The sequence below is a fragment of the Juglans regia genome, chromosome 2 (genome assembly GCF_001411555.2).
Source record: "Juglans regia cultivar Chandler chromosome 2, Walnut 2.0, whole genome shotgun sequence".
Classification (NCBI taxonomy): domain Eukaryota; kingdom Viridiplantae; phylum Streptophyta; class Magnoliopsida; order Fagales; family Juglandaceae; genus Juglans; species Juglans regia.
Window position 1 is genome coordinate 3,843,978 of NC_049902.1, and position 26,309 is coordinate 3,870,286.

Sequence of the window (26,309 nt, forward strand, 5' to 3'; positions counted from 1 at the left end):
TCAAATTAATAGAAGTGGATAATTACGTCCATACGGAAAAAAAAAAAAAAAAGAATAACAAAAACACCGCCTAGTTTCCAAACATGACAAAAGGAAAAAAAAATGATATTTATAGTCGTGGAGTATATAAGCGCTATTAAATATTTTTGAAAAAGGTGAATAAATACAATACCATATAAAAAATTATTTTTTAATAGAAAACCTTACTCTTTTTAAAAAGATTATATGATACGTATTTATGCATTCTATAATTATATCTAACAGTATTACTCGTTTCCGTTATGTGAGGACACAGTGGAGGTCGTTTATAAGTACGAATTATGTAACCGTCATGTATAGATCTACTCCTCCTCCGCCCAAGATGGATGACTTTTTTCCTCCAAGGCATGAATTGGTGCTTGGCGAAAGGTAGTGAATTTCTCTTCTTTCTTATTCTTTCTTTATTATTTTAAAAAAATATATATATACATGATCAGATGAAAGGTGTCTGTCCACATTATATAAAAAAAATGTCTTTATTTAACAAAAGGGGCCGATCATTGGGGTCTCAGATCATTTTACATGCATGTCTAAAAAGTCATGTCCCAAGTCTAATATCAATTATACAATAAAATCTTAAAATAAATAAAAAGTGATAAAACGTCCTTAGTATAATTAAGTACGTGTGTTCTTAATTGGTTTCCCTATTTTACATTATTGCACGAGAACGAATTCTATCTCTTATATAAGAAGAACAAAATGTGGTTTTTGGGATATTAGAATTTTGCACAAAACTCTCATTAACATTTTCGCTTATTTTTTCCGTCGACAAAATATTTATCGAGAAAAAAATTTACTTTTTCCGACCCCAGTTAATTATGATTGGCATATTTTTTGAAATAAAATTTTGCACTATTTGTGATGATAAATATTATAAAAAATAAAAGTATTTCTAACATACATTTCGCTTACGAGTTTAGGTAATATATATCGCTAGTTATTTTTGGAGAGTCAGCTATAACTTAAAAAGTGTTAAGAAAAAGTCATTTTCGACAAAAATATAGAGTAATTGCGACACTCATGAGAAAAAAGCCAATTTGTTGCAGTGATGTATCTTTCTTTTTGTTTTCTTGGAATCCCAACCACCTTGGCTTTTGTTTGTAAGAACTTGAAGAACTCCCCAAAAGTGTCACAAAGTACGTACCAGTCTATATCGCATGAATTAGTAGTAGGGGGTGCCAAGTGACTCAATAAAATATCTTTTTATCACATGTGGAGGATAAATAACATTCCACTAAATTTGAAATTTTTCCATGCATGGTTCTCTTTATATATATATATATATATATATATATATATATATAAGACATGCAGGACCTGCATGCTTAATTAATTTTTTTAAAAAATAATTAATGTTGTAGGAAATTTAAATTATAACAAGAACTAATCTATGCATATATACATATATAAACTCGTGTACATGCAAGTTAATGGGTATGCACGCCCAAGAAACTAAGGAGTAATTATTAAATTTAATAGCATGACTATCACATCAGTCATCCATGCTATATATATATATATCTTATTAAGGGCATGAGATTTATCCTAGATATCATGAATAACCTAGCTACCTTAATTATTTTGTGGTTTTACTTTTATTTATGAGTAATCGGCCGATTTTACAATTTTGCTAGCACACCGCCATTACAAATAGAAAGAAAAATGGAGTATAAATTAATTACGATCCCAAAAAGTCTGAGAAGATTTTAATGGAATATTTAAACCACTGAAAAATATTAATACATGCTCTAGCTAGCTCTCGATGATCATTGATCAGTCCAATTAATTAGTACTCTTAGCTAAGATAATTCCATCCACATCCCCACATCACTGTTATCCCGAAAAAGTTAAAAAATATCCTCCCATCCCATTCCCTATTTTAGAATTTTGGTTTAGGGGATAAACAGTGGTTCCCTAAATATTCATCCCCTAAATTATCTTTTATTAATATTTTATTCTAATAAATAAAATACCTTCTTCATCTAATCAATTACATTTTCTCTTATATCCATATTTATTATAGTTTTAAATAATAAATTTAAAAATAATTTAAATAATTACTAAAATATAAAAATAATAATTTTAAAAATATTATCAAACCCGTAAAAAAATAATTTAATTTTTTTTTTAAAATATTCACTATAGTAATAGTTCAAAATATAAGAAAAAAAATATTAAGTGGTTAAGTTTGTAAATGGAAGTGAGAGAAAAAAATAATAAAGAAATAATATAAGAATATTATTTTAATAGAATTGAGAAATGATAAGAAATGAGATGTAAAATATTTTTTAAAAATGAGTAAAATTTAAAATAAAATTATAAAAAATATTATTTTTAACTAAAATTTAGAGAATTGCATGTGAATGCTATAAGCAAGCAAGAATCAACGAAGTCAATAATTTCTTATTTTCCTCGAAGTTTGAAGAAAGCATATATTTTTAATTTAAATATTAAAGATCACAAATTGATCGGTAGAACCAGTACCATTAATAACTATATATATATATATATATATATATATATAATAACTATGTACTTATATCATTATGTGTTGATCATCTTCTAGTACTGAAAAACATTAATTCATTATTAATTCACTGATCGGCTTTCTAATTTCCCCCATGGTATAAAAAAATACAAAGTTTTTAGAGAAAAATAAAAATATTTCAAAATGCTATATATATATATATTATATAGACAAATTATACATGAAAACTTTACAATATCACACACCTCCACCTAATCAATATAGATGTGATTTGTCATTAATTCTATCTTAATGCTTAATTATGTATGTATTTAAATAGAATGATAAAATGATAAATCACATGTTGGTTATGTGAAGGTGTGTGGTGTAAGTTCCTTATAGTATTTCTTTATACATATAAGGAAAATGCTAGTGGAACCCCTTAAATTTACAGTTCATCTTATCATTCATGTATTTTTTTTTTTACTTAATGGTTAATGAAATGATTATTAGTGAAATTGTGTATTTTTTTTAAAAATTTTTTCTTAATAATTAAGAATATTAAAAAAACACTTTAAAAAATTAAAAGAAAAAGACTAAAAAATTCATAACTAGCAGTAGATAAGCGCTAGCGGCTCGCTAGCATGATCCTATATATAATTAACAAAAAAACAACCGTAATTGAGGGTGTTAATGAATGGCCTGGCTTTTTCTATGTTCAGACAATCAGACCGCCACGAGCAACAAGAGTACTACAGAAATTAATTAATTAAGAAGATTGTTTCAACCCACATGATATATTATATATATATATATATATATATATATATATATATGTACAATATAAATATTCCTTATAATATTTTCCGGAGATAGATTGAGTAGTACTGCATGCACACCGATCAATATTTTCAAACAGAAATTAACCATGTATACTCATCATTACATGCACAGTCGGTCAACATGTACATGATCATGTCCCTGATCTAATTACTTATGATCTCTAGCTAGGGCATTCAAGCGCGACATGCTGCATCTTTGGATCAGTTTATAATAATATCATCCTGTGTATGAATTCGAGTCATTTTACAAGGTGTGGCCACAGCTCCCTGCAGTTGTCCCGGCCATGATCAACAAATATATATATATATATATATATATATATATAAGTGATATTGAACACATTAACAGATCATTAAAATGTTTCAGGTATATATATGAGATGGAAAACCCTAGCTCAACAATTACATAATTTATATATATGCCTTGCTAGCTAGCAAACTAGCTTGTAGAGGAAAGATTTTCTCAGTTTTAAGCTTGAATATTATATGCTACGCTTCAAGCAAGATAGTATCCATTCAACAGACTTTAACACAGACAAGATCGAACTTGATAACTAGTTAACTCGTAAGAAACAAATAAAGGATTTCTCCACACATATGATTGCTCAAACAGCATCTAAACAAAAATCCAGGAAAAAAAAAAAAAAAAAAACACAATGAGAGGGAGAAAGAGAGAGATCTGCACGACATTCTTAATGAGAAACACGCGTGACTAAATGCAATTATGTTGTTTTCTTATTTTTGCAAACATCTAAACAGAAAAAACTAAGCACTCGTAAGACATATTAAAGCGGCTAATGTGTGTAGTACTTAAGATGTAAAAAAAAAAAATGATGCAGCCAAAGCTTTTTAAAACTTAAAATATATAATTGATTAGCTTGATGTAGCTGACGATCGGACCGAGGCGCTTGATTCCCCAAGAGCAAGATTTGTTGGATCCTTTGATGAAAAGACCCTTCAATCATAAAAGATTGAAACTTAAAAGTAGGGTTTTCTCGTTCATAACGAAACCCTCCTGATCTTCTTCCTCTTCTTCTTTCTCTTCTGCTTCTTCTTCCTGTTGTTCTTCTTCTTGATCTTCTTGTGCTGTTTCTTTTGGTTTTTGTGAGTGTTGTTGTCGATGGTGAAGGTCATGAGGGGGTTGGTGGATGATGATAAAGCAAGGGGTGGGAGTGGTGTGGGGGTAATGATGGTGGTGGAGAGTCAGAGGGAAGGGCGAGGAGGAGGGCATGATGATTGCTGTTGGGTGATGCCGTTGAAAGCTTGAAGAAAAATCCAAGCTGTTATTGCGTGCCATCTCTAGGAGAGAGACTAATTCATGATAGATAGTTTCTCCCTCTCTCTCTCTCTCGTGTAGGAATTATCACAAAATCCATGGTGCTATCTTTTTCATGCCCTTCTTAATTCTTCCCAAAGTAAAGGGCCATATTTTTATTTTCTATCATTCTATGTGGAAAAATAAAAAAGAATCAGGTGCAACAATTTTTGTGTGGCCTTGCATTAACGTACAGCACCCAATCTTAACATGATTGGTGCAAAGGGAAGCAGCACAGTTGTTCATGTTGCTGAAATACTCATATTTTCTATTCTTCCTGATCAGTTTTTCCACTATTATTTTTTTATGGAATGAAGTAAAAGGCTGTTTGCGACTGTATATGGAGTTGATGAAATGCTTAAGCTTTATTGGGTTTAGCTAAAGATCGATGGAATTTGGCAGGCATGACTCGGATTTTAGCAATAATATATATATATATAGAGAGAGAGAGAGAGAGAGAGAGAGAGAGAGTCGAAGAGTTGTGTGTAAGTGTGAGGATTGAACAATGGTACTTGGAGGCTGAATGTGTGGCCTTGTGAGCATGCTGGCTGGCCTGCAAAAGCACTTTCGTGTATGTAAATGGAGACAAAAATGTTAGTTGCTGTTGCTCAAATGTATCAATCTTTTTATTAGAAAGCAGGCAATTCTTTGTTCTTTTTCTGCAATATTTGAAAGTCTCAAAGTAATAATTCATTGTGTACAGACAAAAGATAAGATTCCCACATATATAAGCATATTTTGAATGGGTCACCTCAGTATATAGTACCACTCTAGCTGCTGCATGTATGATACTTGATTTGATAATCTGTATATACTCAAAAAAGTACTCAATCATCTGAAAATGTGTACACATCTTTTATTTTATTTTCTTTTCTTTTCTTCACACCCCCCTCTTTCTATCTGTTATCGTTTTCCTTTGTTTCTTTTCCATACAGGCTCGGCTACCCTTTAACCCCACCCCCCCTCCCAAAAAAAAAAAAAAAAAAAAAACTCTATATCCAGAGCTCAATTTGGTGCTATTTGCATAACAAATCTGTCTTCTGTCCCATGGAAATCTAGCTCCCCATGCATATTTAGTGATTAAGACTCAGATTCTGTGATGATCACCACCAAACAGCTTAATCGGCGGCAAATCATTCATCTCATGATCATTAAGGCAAGAAAACAATCATGTTATATATCAGTGTTGATGATCTTTCCTATCTATAACCCAAATTACATCTATAGTTTTTCGTCCATTTCGAAAACACGCATGTTTCAGCAATATTTTGCTTGGCCTTTCTCTATAATTGGCACCCCCCGGCCCACAAGTAGTATTTCCGCTCGCTATAATTGCTCGTACCATTATTTTTGGTCAAGCTCTGAGCTAGACTGAGACGATCTAAAATAATATACAAGACGTTCTTTTATATCAGCTAGCCTGCATGCAAAATTTCTTACGATCCGGCGGTCCAAACAAGGCCTAGAGATATGGAGGAAATTATCTATCCCTAGACGTTGGAATCAAAAGATGTTAAACTTGGGGCTAGAAAATGAAGCATTAGATCAGCATTGTTCATGAATGACTTTTTATGTTTGACCCTGATAAAGTCGCCCCAATGAGCCAGCCTTTTGTTCCACTTTCTCCTTTTATATATGAGTAGTAGTGAAAATTATTGCAGGAACCCAAAGTTGTTGAGACTTGAGAGGAGCAAAAAAAAAAAAATGTCGGAGATTCAAATGATCTTTATAGCATCAACAAAGTAATTCCGAGCCCATGCAAGACTCAAAAGTTCACAGGATGTCATGTCCCCCAGCCTTTTTCATCGATCGATGATCACATGTCGACTACTCTTGCTCGACCGATCACATTCTGCTATCAATGTGTCCAAAAAGAACATGCATGCTACCCAAGTATCGCTATTCCTTTTCTCGGTCACTAGCCGTATATCTTCATCAAAAGTCAATTGAGTTATATATATTTATATATATATAGGTCGTAATTTGTTGGATTCACTGCCCATTTAATTTCATTTGATCACATTTAATTTTTGGATACCTCTTATTTATTTTAATTGATGAATGATTAAAGAATGATCACACCCCTCTGGCCTTTACAAATATGGAACTCAAAACTCTCCTCCTGATGAACTTTCTTCTCTCTCCTGTATTCTTGATTTTTATTTCTCAATAACAAATAGGAACGACAACTTTCTTGTCGGTGCATGCTCTCTCTCTCTCTCTCTCTCATTAAATCGGTACCCATGCATTCACACATACAGTACCATACAATATCATACTTAATTTTTTTAATTATTTCTGTTAAAATAAAGAAATTCTTCTACTATTAATTTACACATTATATATTTATTAAGAGAAAAAAAATTAAAAAATATATATAATTTAAAGACGATGAATAAAATATTTCATTATTTTACTAATTTGGATACTAAAGATCAGGTGAGTTATTTTCAGAATAATTTATTATTATGATTATTTTATTATTTTATTATTTATTATTTTTTTACTATTATTTAGAGAATAACTGAGAATAGTGCAAAACAAGAGAGCCGGAATTGTGGACACCAGGGCTTTCTTTACGTGGGACCCATTCGGTAGTGAGGCTGCAATGACCCAACAGGTTACAGGAAAAAAAAAAAAAAAAGTTACTTTTTTCAGTCCCCAAGTGCTGTGACCTGTTTGGTTCCGTAAATCTGCCATAACATCATTACATTTAGAAAGTGGGTCGGCACCACTTATCTATATGTTGTAAAATAAATATAAACAAACACATCGCAAAAGTACCATGAATCCCGTGCGTTAATGCACTAGGGCACCCTTAAACCTATTTGGGTTGCAATTTGTGACCTAAGTAAGCCCAAGTTTGAACATTTGAGCCCAATCTCTTGAAACTCCTCTCCCTCTTCATACAAACTCATGTCACTACGCATCGAACACAAAGATTGGGTGACATTCATGTTAGCTTATGCCACCAATCGCAATAAAAATATCTTAAAAAATAAAATTAGAAAATAGATAGATTTTGATCATTTTGTTGTTTAAAGCTCTTTTTCTTTTTCTTTTTTATAATTTAGAATTAAATTATTTTTAATGATATTAACATATGCCATGTCAAGGGTGTGGCATCTTTTTGGCATCTCCTTTTGTAGAGCATTACTCTATTTGAAACAATCATCCACGTAAATATTATTGATGTTTATGTAGTCAACCTAACACTAACATAATTGACGTGGCATGCATGTATTGTCATGAAACATCTAAAGTTCTATAAACTATTACCTCAAATATGTTATATTAGTGATGTTATAAATCGTGTTGCTTTATATTAAAACCTTTTGTTTTTTGAGCTAGAATCGGTTGAAAATGAATATGATTTTTTTATATTAAATTTTACAACAAATGAAATTTAAGACGTTATACTTTTAAAAAATAATTTCTATATATAATTTCCATGAGCTTTTTTTTTTTTAATAAATATAAAATTTACTTAATAATGTACCTCGCTATTTTTCGAAAATACGCAAGACTTTACGACCCAATACAGTATCTAAAATGGGTAGTTCTATAGAGACCGAAGGTCTACTGATAGAACTGACCGATTACCACTAAATTGTTTTAAAAAAAATTTTGAAGAAATCTAAAATTTACTTAATAATACACCTCATTATTTTTTGAAAATATGCAAAACCTTACGACTCAATACGATATCTAAAATGGGTAGTTCTACGGAGACCGAAGGTCTACCAATAGAACTGACCGATTACCACTAAATTTTGTTTTTTTTTTTAAATACCTTAATGTTTAGGAAAAAAAAAATTAATACATTTCTTAATATTTAAAAAAAACAAAAACAAAAATGCACCCATCGGTTCAAATGCTCACCTAGCATTTATCATCTAAATTTTAAAATTACTCGATTACATTTTGCTGCTTCTTTATTGAACGAGACCCCAACGCTAGGAGACACCGCGAAAAAAGCATGTTGGTTTGGCGTAGCATAGTTCCCAACATTCAATTTTCTCCGGGGAATTTCTTCAAGCACCTTCCGGCTTCGACACCAACGTCTATTTGTTGCCCGTGCAACATCATAATCACTGGAACCTTATTCACTACTCGAGCACTTAGATCTTCCTATTTCGAATCCCTTGCTTCCCATCAAAAGGATCAGGTCCATCTCTACGTTGACACTCTTCTCCAATGGAACCAGGTCTCTCTCTCTCTCTCCGCTCCGGGCAAAGTTTTAGTAAAATAATTCATTTCGAGTTTTTGAAGAAACTGAAATTACGCTTTCTCCAATTGCTATAAATTTTTGTTTCCAACGTGCAGAGAATGAATCTTACCGCCGTTACAGAGGTAAATGAGGTTATGGAAAGGCACATTGAGGATTCACTTGCAATTATACCCCCTATGAGAAGTTCTTATGCCTCCCATTGTAACGACTCAGTCGACAGCATCAACCTCGTTGATGTTGGAAGCGGCGCGGGGCTTCCCGGATTGATTTTAGCTATTGCTTGCCCAGGTGAATCATTGATTGTGTTTTTAGCTGAATTATATGCTACATTAATGCGGCTTGTCATTGACTTGTGCATTTTATGTTGCAAATTCCTTTGCCGTCTTCTTATATTGATGGCTGTGCTAACAATTTACAAATTTTCGATGGAAGATTGGAAGGTAACCCTATTAGAGTCTATGAACAAGCGCTGCGTTTTCTTGGAGAATGCCATAGGTCTTGCTGGCTTGTCTAATGTCCGAGTTGTGAGAGGAAGAGCGGAGGTATTGCTTCTCTTCTCCATTTTGTCCTCTGTTTTTTCACCTTTGCATGTATATGATTTTGTATTCATTTTTGGATATTATTATCATAATTCGTGTATGTAAAACATGTTGCTCACCATTTACCTTTTCCTATCTCCATTACACATTGCAAACCTTGTTATAGGACAGAATTTGGGGCAGGATCTTTGCTTCAGAGAAAAATTTGATGTAGCAGTGGCAAGGGCGGTTGCAGAGATGAGAATCTTAGGTAATCTAAAACCCCCTATCTCAGCTTTTTTCCGTGTCTTTGAGACTTCCAAGTTTTGTTCTTTTGAAGTCATTCCTTTTGGTTCTTCATTTTCAGCTGAATATTGTCTTCCACTGGTTCGTGTTGGTGGTCTATTTGTAGCTGCAAAGGGTCATGATCCTCAGGTATGTATCTACCATCACTTATGGAAGTTCAACTACGTGATCATTTACTTTTACTGAACATTAATAATGATGAAGATTGTTGGCAGAAGCAAAAGGTATACATGAGATGGCCAAAGGGTCCTTTATCCTAAGGCCTAATTGTTAGTGCAATATGCAATGTTCTGAATACCGTACTGGTGACCGTTTCAGTCGAGGCATTGAAAATTTGAAACGAGATATTTCGGTACTGGTACTGGTACCGTTTCGGAATAGTATATATATGAATAAATTATATATATAAATTATATTCCAAAATAATAGTCTATATGTGAATAAATTATATATAAATATATATATATATAAATTATGAGTAGTCTAGTCTCAATTGGGGGGTCAAAAAATGAGCTTGCAGTTTGAAGAAATGAAAAAAAAAAGAAGAAAAAAGTAAAGGCCGAAATATCGGCCGGTACGAGTTGAAACGGCTGAAATTCTGACCGGTACGAAACTATACCCTTCTTTGTTCCAGCTACGCCACAGAAACAGTATATTTCAGCCATACCGACCAGTACAATTCAAAACTTTGGCAATATGACATTGTTGGGCCGTTTAGGAAGGTTTCTACGCAGTTAGTTCTGTCCTAGTCTGTTAATTAATTATTTTGTGCTTATAGGTTCTTGCTGCTGCCTATTTCTTTTAGATTTTTGTGGATCCTTTAGTCTATTATTTATTAAGTTCTAGACTTTTGACATGATATTTCGACTGTGGTCCATGGCCTATACTTGGTTCTAGTTACATCATCGGTCTATGTTTGTGGTTTTTAAAGGTTTTAAAAGCTTAGCTCAGTGGTCAAATTTTTTCTGAACTTGGAATCCCTAGGTGTGATCGCCCAAGTTTCATCTGCTTGCTGTCTTTTTTTTTTTTTAATTTTGTTTTATTCTTCTGTAGTTTAATGCACAACTTATAGAACCACGTGGAATTGAACCCATGACCTCAACCTTTAACCCTAAGAAATGGATGAGGAGATTTCCTAGGTTCGTCTTTTCTTCAGTACTTATTTGCAGCCTGCAATGAAGTGGACCTGGAAATAATAAAAAGAGTCCTGCTACTCCCAGGCGCTTACACCACACACCACTTACGTGGGGTGCCAGCATAGTTATGTTTTTTTTAACTCCACAAAACACAGCAGCTCTCCCCCGCATCCCCAATCTATGAAATTTCTTAGATTGGCTTTCTAAATGGTTTTCTAACTGGACCAGATTTAACCATTGCATTATTTAAGCTGAAAAATCCAAAGAATGGGAAAAGCATGTATCTGCCGAGAGAGAGAGCGATCACTAGAAAGGGAGAAACCACATTTGAAGAGCACGCAAGGAAGAACCTATTTGGAAGAAGCTAAAACTGGATTCTCCAACAATGATGGTTATATGGAAAGAAACAATTCCTGAAACGTCAAAAATCAGAATCTCCAGTTCGAATGAAAACAATAAACTGAAACGGGAAAAAGGGTTCTTAAACTGTGAAAGCATTCCCAGTAGGTCATAATCCCAAGCAAGAATTAGTGGCGTTAGAAACAGTCGTTGATCTAACTAAGTGGGTCTCTATTTCTCTAGGGTTTTTGTTTGTTTGGTTGATAATTTCCATATCCGAAACAGATGAAAGAACAATTTGGGGAGAACAGGAAGCATCAACCGTGATTGTTGTTGAGAACTGGGTTTGAAGACCAATGGGGGGGTGGAGAGAACGAGTGACCGGACCTGGAAACCAAATGATCAACCATGACTGCCGTTGTAACGACCCGACCCAATAATTCTAATGTTGGAATATTTATCATTTTTATTGGGTCTAAATTATATTTAATGCGTCATATTAGATAAGCCCATGAGCGATAAATTATTGAGGTTGAATATGAGTTTTAATTAGGCTCAATAACTAAGTTAAGTCACATTTATTATTTATTGAAGGAGTTAGACTCCTTTTAGAATTTAAAAATGGGCCATTAGAAATTTATTTTAATTCAAAATTGTCACTAATTGAAGTTCCCTACACAATCTCAGTCGCTCCCAATCCTACATTAAATGAACTATTAGAGTATGTCTTTAAATTCAAACACACTAGGATTACAATTCTAGAATTCTCTTCACCTTAAAATTCCTAAATCCAACCCATACCATCCTATAAATAGAGTTTCATGCGTTGTACGTGCACCTACCTCTTCAAGCCTAGGCTTTTTGTTTTTAGCTCTCTTTTTACCTTCAACATGTCATAGCCTCATTTCCCCCACCATGAAACACGGCAAGGCCACCATCGTCTATTCCTCCCTCCTAATCACAACCACCGTCGTCCCTCCATCGCAACGTAATCGATTTTGTGTCGGAAATTTTAGGAAACAACACTACAAGGTAAGTAGTTTAATCATAAATTATGATTAGCATACGTTAGCTAGTTATCTATATTATTATTAAGTTAGTTCTTTGGAAGCCAATGTTTATTTTTCACACATGTCATGATATTTGCAAGCATGTCATTCATCATGTTTCATTCCGCATATTATAGTTATGTATGTATTATGCATTTCATGCATCTCATGTTGTAAAAGACACATAAGCTTTCATAAAATCAAGTGTAAGATAAGTTTAGAGCAGTTAACAAGATGGTTATTTAGATGCGTGGTACCAATGCGATTTATGGGTGGATGTGCAAGCCACGGAACTAAGCGTGGTCCACCATAGTATGCTAAAATACTATTAGTAGCTCCTTTTGCAGTCGCGGGATGTGGAGCCGGTGCACAAACTTGCACAAAGGGTTAAGTGTGTAGGCCAGTATGATAAGTAAGATACGTTAGATAAGCCAAAATAAGTCATGTAATGTCATAGCATACATATGAACAGTTATGATTTTAAATTCTCAGCATGAAATATTTTATGAAAAACCTTATGTTAAGTATGTTTATATTATGATAGGTTTCTTACTGAGTCATTGACTCATTTTAGTTGTTTTATGTTTTTAAACCACCCCTAGCCAGAATATTTATGAAGGTAGAGCTGCAGAACGAGACTTAGTTTAGAGAGGCGTGACAATGGCATAGATCATGTATAGAGATTTTAAGTTGTGCTTTTTTATGACACGGACTTTGAGAAATTTTAATAAATGCTTCAACACACTCTCATTTATGATTTCAATATCTTAATATAAAACGATTCTATTTATTATAAGAAATCTTTGTACTTGGTGCTTCCTTTAGAATAAAAGAAAAATATTTTAAGTCAAGGTTAGTAGTAGCACTCTGGCTCCCGAAAATTTTTAAAAGTGACTTTATGCTTGACCAAGGGGAGTGGGGGTGTTACAACCGTTGAGAACTTGCAGTTTGAAGAACAGAGTAACCCCTTTCTTGATCTTGTGTTAAACTGCCGGTTTATTCTCATTGTCTTCAGACCCGGTTTGCCACGTAATAAAGGTGTGTGGTGTGTGTTCTTAAACCGGCTTCAGAGCAGAATTTCTCTAATAGAAACATCTGTAAAAGTCCATGAGTTCATCCTTATGACTCCACCATAATATGCCCCCAATTTCCGTAAGCCTGTCTACATCAAGTTATTACTTTGTGGTGGGAAGTCAACTCACCATACATCAAATATTTCATGAATGGAATATTTATGTTCGGCTGTATGTTGTATTTAAGGATAGATATTGAACCTGCCAAGAAAGAAAAGCGGCACATCTATCTTAGCCAACCTTCGAAGACATCTCGCATTTTTGTCGTGGTTAGGCTGTCAGATTTTCAAGCAAAACAGATCAAAGCCTATTTTCCTCTCTTGTTTTCGCCCCTGTCTGTAAGACCGACTGTACTTGCCTGATGTTTTGTGCATTGCCTTTTTTAGTGTTTATCTTGTATACTTCCCATGTACGATGGTTGGCCCCCGTTTTGTGCAATTCTGTTTTTGTGAAGTACCTATAAAAAAGGTTTTATACGTAGAGAGGTGAATTACTCCCTACACTTACACTTTTTTTTTTTCCTTCACGAGAGGAAACGGTTTTTCAGTGCGTATCTGTTAGTTTTATTATGTATACGTTTAGACGTCACAAACATACAACCACTTTCTGAGGTTTCTATCCATTGCTTTAGTTATGTTGTCATTCTCATCACTATGGTTGTTGCTGTTGCACCTAAATGATTTGAAGTACTTGACATATATGTGGGGTACAATGTGCATCAAGTCCAAGCAAAGGAAGAAGACCTACCTACATGTTGAACAAAAAGAGGGCAAGGTCCTTGGGCAAAATATCAGAAATAACCTCTCAAAGTTAACAAATGTGAAACTAACAATCGTAGAAAGAACTAAGTCTTAAGAGTCTCCTGGGGTTCCTTTATTTCGTGTAAATCCAAATCATGGCTAAAATTTTTCTACTCTAAAATAAAAGCTACATTCTGTTGTTAGCCAATATGGAGGCTTGAAATTCTTTAATGTGGCATTTGAGGGCGTAATACAGTCATCTCCAAAGGAGAGTCACTACTACATATTGTACATATCTCCGTGAATACAAGCAAAAAACTGATTTTATTTTTCTTGATAAAATCCTGAAAATGTTTCTGTGCATGTACTACTATAAATTGATTTACTGCAATTTCTGTGTACTATGCAATGTAAAGATTTTGAGAGTTTATGATCTGCAAATTTGTTCAACGAAAATCTGCCTTAAGACATAAACAAGAGAAAACTTTTTGATTTTTCTTTTCATTGATCCTTTTTTTTTTTGTTGGTGGGAAATATCAACTAATTTTTTTATACGGTACTTTTCATAGGAGGAAGTTAAAAATGCAGAAAGAGCAATTCAAATGATGGGTTCTTCCCTGTTGCAACTTTCCTCAGGTTTGTTCGTTATATTTTCAATTTGACACATCATGTGTTAATGAGTGAGAGAAACTCACTCGACTCTTAGATGATTGCTTCAATAGACTTCGACATTACCATCAAGTGTTTGTTTTTTTTCTTGAAACTGCTTCTTTGTTTTATTAGTAAACGGTAAATAGGAAAAGTGAAATGTAGTTCACTATTCCTAAGCAAAGTATATATTTTGTTTACTGCTTGAAATTGTTAATATTATCTTCTAAACTGATCTCGAGGTCATGGTTTTGACTTGATTCTGTTTGGGAAAGATGTTTGCCTCTGGCTGAGAACTATTACAAACCTCCTATACTATCACCAGGTGGATATTTTGCCTGTATGATCCATTCCATACATTTTCAGTCTTCACCTCTGCGGCTAGGATATGAGTTCTTTGCCTGCACATATTTTTGGCTCTTAATCATGTTGTTTTTTGGTTAGTGGCTCTTTATAAATGCATTCACTTGTTTTTCTCCTATTGGCTTTTATGGTTTTGGGGGCTCGGGTAGCGTGGAGGTTGACATTCCTATCCAGCTTGTGTATCACCTTCAGGCAAAGAACAAGGCTATTTATTCAGGGAAGTGAATGAAGAGTAAGTAGGGATAAGAGTGGTGGGCATAATTAATTTTTAAGAATATGAATTAAGAATGGTTGAGGTTTTTTTTTTTTTTTTTTTGATAAGTAAGAAGTAAGTTTCATTGATATGAACAAAAATAGGCATAGTCCATGTACACAAGGAGTATACAAAAGAAAACGCCTAAATACATTCTAAAAACACTAAATTAGAGATAAGAAATCATGCACACTATTTCCATTAAGGACAATGGCTGAAATCCATAGGAGTAAATTATGTAGAAAAAAATTCTGAAGCTCCGCCATTGTTTGCTCCCTATCTTCAAAGCACCGTGCATTCCTTTCCATCCAAATATACCACATAATGCACAACGGGATCATCTTCCATGCTGCGGCTACCTGGGAACAACCTTGGAGACCCTTCCAGCAAGCAAGCAGGTCAGCCACGGCATAACCCAAGCAACATCCACTCTACTAAATATCCCATTTCACAGCTCTCTCATCACCTCACAATGCAATAATAGATGGTCCACTGATTCTCCATGTTTTTTGCACAAATAACACCAATCCATCACAATGAGGCCCCTCTTCCTTAAGTTATCCGTGGTTAGAATATTCCCAAGGGCAGCAGTCCACACAAAAAAAGCCACTTTGGAAGGTACGCGAGACCTCCAAATGCTTTTCCATGGAAAATATACATTACCTTGTGATGCCAATATTTTATAATATGTCTTCACTATGAACTTCTTGCTGCCACTGCACCTCCATTGTATCCTATCACCCTGTGCCGTTAATCTTTCTGAGGAGTATATCAAGCTGAAAAATTCTGAAACGGTAAACAATTCCCAATCATGGTTATCTCAAGTGAATAGAATATTCCACTGATGAGAGCCTTGGGCGAACACAAGCAGATCCGCCACCGAACCATCCCTATTAGCCGCAATACTATAGAGAGTTGGGAATGCCTTGTCCAGAGAGTGCTTTCTACACCAAACATTCTGCCAAAACCTGATTCTAGTATCCTGTCCAACCACAAATCGGATATCGTTTTCGAAACATTGCCATCCCCCCCTAATATATCTCCATACCCCAACACCACCCCCCCCACCCCCCAAACACTACATTAGTGCACCAACCACCCCAAGCACCTCCAAGAATGGTTGAAGTTGCAACTGTTTTTCTAAAAGAACGAGGCTATTTATTCAGGGATTGTGCTGCCAAAAGGAAAAGAATGCACAAGGAACATGACATTTTGTACCGTTTTGTTTCATTTTACCAAGTAAACCAATGACATAGCCTTGACGTAGGGTCGAGTCTTTCCATTTGTAAAGTAGGTTTAGGAAGCATACTTGTGACATAGTCTGGCTCATTGTCCATGGTTTAAAATCAGACATCTTCAATATCATTTGCTTTTAATTAGAAGCATATTTCCTCTTTATTTTTTCTGTCTATTTACTTCAACTGCCACTTATCAACTTTGATTGGATGGTTCCTTGGTTTAAACATGCCTGTAGACCCACTGTCATTACTAAATTTAGATTTAAATCTTTTAAGTGTCGGTGAGGAGAGGTCCCCGACATAAAAAAATTAAAAAAAAAATATTTGAAGTGTATGAATAACTTTGCATTAAGGATCATTTCATTTGTTATGATTCTTTACTAACTGATATTAGTGTTCCTTGTATGCCCAGTGGAGTCACACAGCCCATATGGACAGCGAACTGCCATTATATGTTTGAAAGATCGCCCCACCCCAAGAAAGTATCCTCGTGATCCGGGGATACCAGCAAAAGCACCACTGTAAATTATTCGGATGCCCATCCTGCTTTTATCTTTATTGACAACTTTTGTGCTTTGAAATTATACTTGTTCCAAATGGATGCAGCACAAAAACAAAAGCATACATTCGATTTGATCTATCAGAGTGACCTACTGTGATTGATATGTTCATTCTTTATTCGTTTGTGTTTTTAGTTGCTTTTATGGAGACTGGGGGAAGTGTGTAATAAGTTAAAATTATTAGGATCCTTCTACCCGCCAGAGCAATTTCACTTTTTTTTTTTCTTTTAAATACTTTTTAAACATCTTTACATATTTTTTGTAAAAAAAAAAAAAAATTCAAATTCTCTAGTAGTAATTTTTTAAAAATATTTAAAAAATTTAAAATTTAAATAGTAGCGGGTTAAAAATAGCCTTTCCAAATTATTAGTTCCTGTTGATTGTTTTGGAGTGAGCACTGAAGGACTCTTTTTATATTCGATGAAAAGTTAGACATGCCGTATCAATGCCATTTTTTTTTAAGAGAAAACTCTAGTCACATTCCATTAGAATAAAGATGAAATACAAGGAGGGGATTCCTCCATCGTTACAATTACATCTGAAATGGAAAGAATATTTTTTGCCAACAAATGAGCCATTTTGTTACCATTTCTCCTAACATGAAAAACATCCCACTTGACAAAGTTTTTTAGCATAAATCTTGCCTCTTTAACATACGTACTTGCACTACTCCATGGCTCAGAATTCTCCTTAATAGCAGTTGTCACCTGCATGGAGTCTCCCTCAACAATGATTTGCCTAAGCCCCAGTTCAAAGCCAAACTTGATTGCTTGTAAAGCTTCAAAGGTCTCAGCTAGTAAAGGATCAGGAAAATGGTGTTTTCTAAGCCTCATGGTTGCCAAACTTGATTGCTTGTAAAGCTTCAAAGGCCTCAGCTAGTAAAGGATCAGGAAAAATGTGTTTTCTAACCTCATGGTTGCCATAATTACTATCACTGTCCCTAACATAGATACCAACTCCAATCAAACCTTTGATCTTGTCAATAGCCTCATCCCAATTGATTTTAAACCAATCTGTTCCAAGTGAAGACCAAGCTTCTACTGATGTACTCTCTGACTTGAGTCGACTGTTGTTATTCCTTGCTTCTTCAACTAGCATATCTAAGGTATGATTAGCTTCCTTGACAAGGGAGTTTGGGTGAGGGAATTCATTATGAAAGACAAATATGTTCCTTCACCAAATCTTTTTAGCCACTACCATAAATTCTTGCACAATATTCTCTTCTAATGAATCTCTTAAAGCTTCTACAAGTTGCAGCATGGATGTCAGTGGCATGAAACGTTTTTGTAACCTCTTAAAACACTGGCTCCACACATCTCTTGCAGACTCGCATCTCCATAAAGCATGAACAACAATTTCCTCTTCCACACAGCATATCGGACATAAGGGATTATCTACCACCCTCTTTTTGAGCAAATTGAGTTGAGTAGGGAGATTCGAGACATGCCCTCCACATAACAACTTTATCCCCTTCGTAACAATACCATTGATTGTTTCACATATGCCACTTGACAAATATAAAAATTTGTAAACAATAAAATGTATTTAAGAAGTCATTTTTATATGGTAAACAACAACAACAAAATTACAAAAACATAAAAAGGAAAAAAAAAATTAAAACAAAAAATTATTCAAGTTTTTTCTATTAAATTTATAAATAAAATTGATAATACCAAGCAATCATTTGAAATTTAGAGATTAAAGACCCGTTTTGATACTTAGAATATCTTAGTATATCTGTAAATAGTAGTAAAATAATTTATTGTGTTTTGAAAAATTAGAGAAAAAGTTGAATAAAAATATTATACAGTTAAAAAGTTGTTTGAATATATTTTAGTATTATTATTTTGTTTTGAAATTTGAAAAAAAAAAATAGTGTTGTTTTTTGTAATTTGTTTGGGAGTTTGAGGTTATAATAATTAGATGAAAAAGTTAAAAATTTGAAATTGAGAAGTGTTTCTCCGTTTGAGTGGTGTTTGAGAAGAAAATATATGATAATATCTTAAAAGAATAATTCTATTCAAATGCATTTACACTACACATCATCTACGTGATATAATTTGATTAGGAAGATAAATTTTAAAATTTAAATCTTACAAATCAAATTATGCTATATGGATTGTATGTGGTGTAAATGCCTTCAAACAACACTACTCATACGAGAATACTCAAGAACAATTGTGTTGACAAATGGACCTTAAGCATGCTCTAATAAATATCTGTACAACTTCAAAATATACAAAAGAAAAAAAAAAAGAAAAACAAGAAATATTAAATAGAAATAATAAAAAATAATTTTGAAGATAAAAACAAAGAATATTAAAGTGAAAAAGAAAAAAGGCATGGCCACTTTTGCTCGACCTAGCATGTAACAATCTGATCCAGTGTTATTAAAAATGTAATATGGATAATTTTATTAGGCTTATATTAGGTTTAATGAGCGATTTGGATTTAAGCTCATTTAATATTTTATGAATCAATTGACCATATTTAACTAGTAATTGGCCTAGGAAATTTTTCAAAAATAATTATTTGACGAACTAAACTCATTTTAGAATTTAATATCAACTACTAGAATCTTTCTCATTTTAAAATTATCATTAATTGAGGTCCTTTACACAGTTTCAGTCACTCTGAATCCTATGTTAAATGAACAACTAGATTATATTTTTAAATTTCAAACTCTTGTTGATCATTAATCAACTCCAACTTGAACTCTATAGGACCCTCTCCCAATTGAAAACATCGAAATTTTCGATTTCGATAATAAATCAGTTTGATATCGATTTTTAAATTTTCAAAATCGATATATATATAGATTCTAAAAATTGAGGAATGATAAAACACCTACTACTACTTTACTACTTGTCTAAAATCTTAGAGTAAAATAATATATTTTTAAATATATATTTTGATTTGATTTGATGAATTTAATTATAAAAAAAATATTTTTCTTATTAATAAATTGTAAATAAATGGTAGATAGGTTGTCATTGCTCCCAAAAAATATACAAAACCGAAAATAACCATAATATTTACCCCCTCCCCTATAAGTATCCCCTTCCTTCTTTCTCATTTCTGTCAGATTATCAATCTTTTATCACACCCGCAGTTCCTCCCTCACTAGGCGTCCGCTGGCGCTGAGAACCGCTGCCACCTTCAAGGTACTCTCTCTCTCTCTCTCTCTCTTCTGGAGAAGTAGAAGGTCTCTTTGAGGGCATCCTTTTGGTATGGATATTCTGTAATTCTCGTAGTATTCGCATTGAGTTAGCCATATGGGCAATCCATAAAGAAAAAATCTTCATTCACACTGCTGTGTGAAGAAACCCCAGCACACCTAACGTGCTGGGTGGAAAAAAAAAAAAAATTACGTGAGATGTGTGGAGAGTATAATGTACAATAGAGTGTTACATAGCTAAACTGGCATAAAAGTGGCGTGCATTAACACTGTAGTTTTATTATTTTCTTCCTCCAGAAGCGCTCTCTCTCTTCCCTCTATTTTTCCACTGTCTATCGAAGTAGTTGCTTTCCCTCGGTTTGTTGCTCCCGCATTGGATTGTCTCAGTTTCCTTCACAATTTTCTCTCCGTTTTCCGTCTCGTGCAACCGCATATCTGTTTCTCCATCGTTTCCATCCACACCTTTTGCTCTCCCATTGTTTCCAGCCCAAAATCTGAGATCACTTCGCCAGTTTCCTTCGCACAAAAGACACTCAAGCCATCTGGTCAAGATCTCTGCCCTAGAGTGTCTGTTTCCATCGCACAAAAGCCACTCCAGTCGTTTCTCATCGTCGCAGCACCACTCAAGGCAAAGAGAACCCATTGAAGCTGCTCAGATATGGAGGCGCCTTGATGCAGCCGAGGCCCAACTCAAGGTCCCTCCTCCTCACCTACCCATCTAATCTGACCAAATCGTGACCCTTTGTGTGTTGTAGCTTTTATTTTGCCTTTTTTTTTTGGTTTCTCTAATTAGTTTATGATTAATTTTTCATGATAATCAGATTGATTGTATGGATCAGAAAACTCATTTTTCATCGGTTTATTAATAATTTATTAGTTAGGCCCTGTTTCTTTCTTAGAAAAGTGGCGTCCTATTTCACTTTGCATTTGGGTTTCATCGTAGCAGCAGCCCGTCGCAGCAGCAGCAGTCCGTCATAGCAGCACCACTTCGTCGCAGCAGCACCAGCACATCCTGCAGTGAGTTTCGAAAAATAGGTAAGTATGTTTGAAATTTGTTTTACTGTGATGTTGGTTGAATTTGTATATTTTTCTCAATTCTGTCTAGAAACACTGTGAGAGGGGAAAAGATTTTAAATGAATTCTTTGGAATCCTAGGCTCAAAACCAGACACTTTGGTCTGAAAACAAGTAAACAAAAACTGATAGGAATAGCAACAGACCATGAATATACACATCATAAATCCTCTTATAGTCATAATAAAGAGAACCTTATTGATCCTAATCTTATATCAGAGAAACGAATGTGAACAAAAAAAGAACTCTCGGTCTGTTTCTCAAGAACTATGGGCGAGTAGTCTTCAACCTTTTTCCCCCTGCACAACGGGGAGTGAGATGAGAATTTTTGGTTGTAGATGAAAGTTTAAAATATTAATTTAAAATATTATTATTGTTTTGAGATTTGAAAAAGTTGAATTGGGATTTGAAAAAGTTGAATTGTATATTGTATTTTGTGTGGGAATTTAAGAAAGTTGTAATGATGAGATGAGAGGAGAAATCTCATCTTGTCTTTGCCCCCAAACCTGCCCTAATACCATCCACAAGCAATTAGCCCGCTGGAAGTGAGTTAATTAACATGTCTATAACTAGAATCCACTTCCTTTTTCTTTTTTATTGTTTGTCTTCCATGTATAAAGCTGGATTGACACTTAATATACTTCTAGAACAATAAGAACAAACGAATGTGAACACTTATATATATGGCATGTATTTTTTTTTTCCTTTCTTGAAAATTCGCCTGTTGCACTCTAGGATCGTGTCTACAAGATTTATTTCATTTGTATTACTTCTGCTTGGTCTTTGTGAAGTTGGAGTGAGAGTGGAGTGAAGTGGTCTTTGTGAAGATGAAGTGTTTGATGAAGTGCTATTGAGGAAGTTAATTAATTGATAAATTAAAGCAAAACTAATGCAAATTCAATAAGTGTTCTTAATAAATTAATTGAATCGTTTACCGTGAAGTTAGGATTATGGTAGTCAACTTTGTGCATTGTTTGTAAAGTACTAAAAAGAGGATGTATTGGAGTATCATATCGGCCCATGCATAAATCAAGACCTCCAACAAATGCCGTGATCTTTCTTTTATACTGACCTGCATCAGCATCTACAATTACTGTTTTCTGATGATGGGTATAGATTGTTTCAACTTCCTGACAATCAAAGATGAAAACAAAAGACGTTTAAAGCAAGTACTAAAATAGAAAACCACATTATTAATACATACACACGTACATAGATATAAACGAACACGTACAGATATATGTGTATAGGTTTGTGTGCACCTACATCCATATATAGAAGGTTTTAAAATGCTTTAGTTTTATATTAGTGTGTCCTGCAAATATATGCACATGTTTGATCTGCTGGTGTGGAGCTTCAGAACAAACCAAATTCTGATGCCATTATAAACATAGTTAAGCTCCAATAATTACATGGGTTGGGCTAATTAGATTAGATAGCATGGGGGGATTTAACACAACTTTTGGTTGTACCGATCATGAAAATATGACAGTGACATTATGTTTGAAATAAGTTCCAAAGCAAAACCTTCTTCATATCCACCATGACCTTTGGCCCCACCTTCACTTTAATGCTAACTCGAGAGCTTTCATGGAGGACATGACACTGAAACTTCCCTCCATATCTACATCCAGCATTTATTCACATCATAAATGAATCCATTCTGATATGAAACTGCCTTCTTGTTTCACTGCAGATAGATTCATCATGCTGGCCCTTCTATATATATATATATATATAAGCTTTCCAAACATGTGGTTAACAGCTTTAATTCTTTGAATTAATCCTTGTCTGTTTTATGTAATTAAGATTCGATTCTAGCCTTTCTAGCCAGGTTTGTATTCAGCAATAAGACCTAGGCTTTGCCAATTGAACACTCAACCATCCATCCATTGTAGCTCTTAATTTAGAAAAAAATTAATAGAACAAAAAAACTGAAAAGAAAATATTATAAATTATTAGTAAATTTATATATTTTATTATTATTTGGACTAATAGATGAATAATCCAATGTAAGAATAAGTTTTGAGTGGAATAGCTATATGCAAAATCATGTCATATTATGCAAATTTTACATTTGCATTTGCATAATCCAATGCTAATGCTCAGCACCACTGGCATTGGGTCATTACTCATCCAGCCTTTGAGCTACAATGATTCAACAAATATGTTAAACCACTGTAGCTCAGGTATCTTAAAATTTATTGTTTTTTCTCTCACCCAGACGGTTTCATTTCCCTCGGTTTCATTTCTCACCTTTTCTCTCCCCATTTCTGTTCCTTTCCCACAACCTATGCAGCTCTCCAAGAAAAGAAGGAACGATTTTTTTCTCTCCCCATTTCATTTCTCACCTTTTCTCTGCCCATTTTTTTTCCCTTTCCCCATTTCTTTTATCAGTGTACTAACTTCATGGGAACAGAGAGGAAAGACTGAAGAAACAAAGAAAGGAACCATTTTTTCACTTCAGACGGTAAGTGACGATTTTTCCCTCAATTTTTCAAAGTTTCTTTGGAATGGTCTGTTTGCAGATTTAATCGAAAGGGGTAGCTTTGGATGTTTGTCATCTGGATAGGATCGATGAGGAACTGAGGATGATTTTGTTATTGAATTTCATCTGATGGGTTTTGTTGATTGGAAATGTAAAATCCTGATGCAAGTACGTTTATAGAGAGAGAGAGTGTGGCATGCATTTTATTAGCTCTTTTGTTTTTAAAGTTTTGGGTTGAGCAATTTTGTTTTTGGGGAGTTGGCGAAATGGCATGTATTTGATCAGTTCTTTAGGCTGTTGTTTTCGCATCGTATTGGAAAATTGAGGAATCGAAGCATTGTCAGCAAAATTGCATCTGTGGTGGGTGATTCGGTGTGTTCTTTGATTACCTATTTTTCTCAATATGTAGAGTGACCTTCCTCAACTTCTTGCCCAAATAAATAGAGTTCTTTTATTACTGATTTCACGCATCTAGTCTTATGGTTCCGAGAAGCTTCCATTGTTTTTGATTTCTTCCTATTATAGTCTGTTTCATTATTTTTTCTAAATAAAGTTCCTTTAGAGACCTGTCCCAAACTTTTCTTTAAGCTGATGCTCAATTTTGTCGATTGTAATCGATTCTGTGTTTTTGCTGTGGGTTTGGATTCGATGCTGGTTAAGAAAGCTTAAGGTATTTGATTTTATCTGTTACATTATATTTGATCCATTTGCTTGTTTCATAAATGGGAATATATGATCTCTACGCTCTGTTAGTCTCCTAGATAGAGCCCATTAAAAACACATTTAAAAAATCCCAATGAAGCCTGGCCCAAGCCCAGCACTCCAATGCCAGAGCAGAGTAACGGAGTCAAAATCTTGTCGGAGATCGGAATCTGGGACTACGACTGCATCGAAGTCAGAGCCCAGATTCTGAAGCAAAGACTGTTAGAACCCTGTGATTTTGCTAACCAGGGTTGTTATTACTAACTAGTTTACTTCCTTTAGTTGTTCCTTTCTTTTCATGGGGTTCAAAATTTGTTGCTTGGTTTATATGGAGTATATTGCCTTTGTTCATGATGCGCTTTGCATGACTTTCTTGTTCATAAGATGTCTAATAGTCAATGAACTCGAATCTGCAGGAGGCACTTCTTTCTTTTATTTTTTTAATGCGATAGAGCAGTACCTTCAGAGGACAAATATAGTTGAAGATTAGTGAATTTGTTGCGATTCTTATACCCTATACCATGCTTAAGGTCCCAGATCATCAGGTTGCTGGCCACGAGGGTCATGATGGAATGCTCGGTCCTCTGATAGATGATTCAGGGCACTTCTACAAGCCTCTTCAAGATGATGATCGTGGGTCCAACGAGGTAGCCTTCTATAAATCATTCTCATCCAACACTCAGATTCCAGATCACGTCCGGAGATTCTTTCCTATTTTTTATGGAACTCGGCTTATAGAGGCATCTGATGGATCTGGCCTGCATCCTCATCTTGTGCTGCAAGATACTGTCTCAAGTCACCTCAATCCATCTATCATGGACATTAAGATTGGATCCAGAACGTGGTACCCCCAAGCATCAGAGGACTATATCCAAAAGTGTTTAAAGAAAGACAGAGACTCAACAAGCATTGCACTGGGGTTTAGGATATCTGGATTGCAGGTACATGGGAGCCAAGAATCTGAAACCTGGAAGCCAGATAAAAAGCTTGTCAAGAAATTTACTGCCAAGGATGTTAGGTTAGTTTTGAGGAAGTTTGTCTCCTCTAACACCTCTGTAGATACAGGTATGGACCCTGATTGTTCTTTTGCATCAACTGTTTATGGTGGATCTGCTGGAATTTTGGCACAATTGTTGGAGCTCAAAAAATGGTTTGAGGATCAAACCATTTACCATTTCTATTCTTGTTCGGTTCTCATGGTGTATGATAAGGAATCGGTAGTTAAAGAAAGGAATTCTGGTGCTGAAGTAAAACTTGTTGATTTTGCTCATGTTTTGGAAGGCAAGGGTGTTATTGATCATAACTTCTTGGGTGGGCTCTGTTCTTTGATAAAGTTTATCACGGATATTCTGAGCTGCTCTGATGAGTATGAAGAAGCCAAAGCTTCTCTGCAAGACCCTGACAAGAATTGTAATTGTACTGATTGAGCCGCTTAGAAATGTAGGATGTCTTCAATGTTGACTTTCTCACCTCACTGTGTAGGCTGTCGCTTATCTATGTCCCTTCATGGTGAGGATACTGAAATCTAAGTACTTTCGGCTTGTAGTAGTTTCTATTTCATTTGTAAGCTTTTTGGGGTTTTTTGTTGTTGTTGAGGAATAACACTTTGCACCTTAAATTGCAACTTTTTTGCATTGTAGTAGCTAAATCACAACTTTTGACATGTTGCAACTCTCATATACAGGAGGAATATACAAGAAAACTCCTATTCACTTATTGCACCTTCAAAGTATTAGAAACTTCATAACACA

The 26,309-nt window shown here is 34.4% G+C and overlaps 2 protein-coding genes across 9 annotated transcripts; both read left to right on the top strand.

Moving 5' to 3' along the window:
- The first annotated feature begins 8,588 nt into the window (after window positions 1–8,588).
- Window positions 8,589–17,228, top strand: LOC108999222 (ribosomal RNA small subunit methyltransferase G). 3 transcript variants are annotated; one of them, XR_004798364.1, is made up of 8 exons: window positions 8,598–8,870; window positions 8,990–9,182; window positions 9,327–9,436; window positions 9,605–9,683; window positions 9,780–9,847; window positions 14,625–14,691; window positions 15,029–15,298; window positions 16,970–17,058. XR_004798364.1 is itself a non-coding variant. In XM_035685544.1 (8 exons), exons 1-7 carry the CDS (start codon window positions 8,643–8,645, stop codon window positions 14,659–14,661), a joined length of 861 nt encoding a protein of 286 aa, XP_035541437.1. In that variant the 5' UTR covers window positions 8,598–8,642; the 3' UTR covers window positions 14,662–14,691; window positions 16,970–17,074. The 3 variants fall into 3 exon arrangements, 2 of the variants coding, with proteins under 2 accessions (XP_018831601.1, XP_035541437.1); XM_035685544.1 differs by lacking the exon at window positions 15,029–15,298 and adding an exon at window positions 13,508–13,653 and having other exon boundaries at window positions 16,970–17,074; XM_018976056.2 differs by lacking the exon at window positions 15,029–15,298 and having other exon boundaries at window positions 8,589–8,870; window positions 16,970–17,228.
- Window positions 17,229–20,169: 2,941 nt separating this feature from the next.
- LOC108999223 (inositol polyphosphate multikinase beta-like) lies at window positions 20,170–26,206 on the top strand. 6 transcript variants are annotated; one of them, XM_018976057.2, is made up of 4 exons: window positions 20,170–20,281; window positions 21,242–21,330; window positions 23,766–23,838; window positions 24,975–26,206. In XM_018976057.2, the coding sequence occupies exon 4, from the start codon at window positions 25,080–25,082 to the stop codon at window positions 25,983–25,985; it is 906 nt and encodes a 301-aa protein (XP_018831602.1). In that variant the 5' UTR covers window positions 20,170–20,281; window positions 21,242–21,330; window positions 23,766–23,838; window positions 24,975–25,079; the 3' UTR covers window positions 25,986–26,206. The 6 variants fall into 6 exon arrangements, with proteins under 6 accessions (XP_018831602.1, XP_018831603.1, XP_018831606.1 ...); XM_018976061.2 differs by having other exon boundaries at window positions 20,202–20,281; window positions 21,245–21,330; XM_018976059.2 differs by lacking the exon at window positions 20,170–20,281 and adding an exon at window positions 20,486–20,990.
- The last annotated feature ends 103 nt before the right edge of the window (window positions 26,207–26,309 follow it).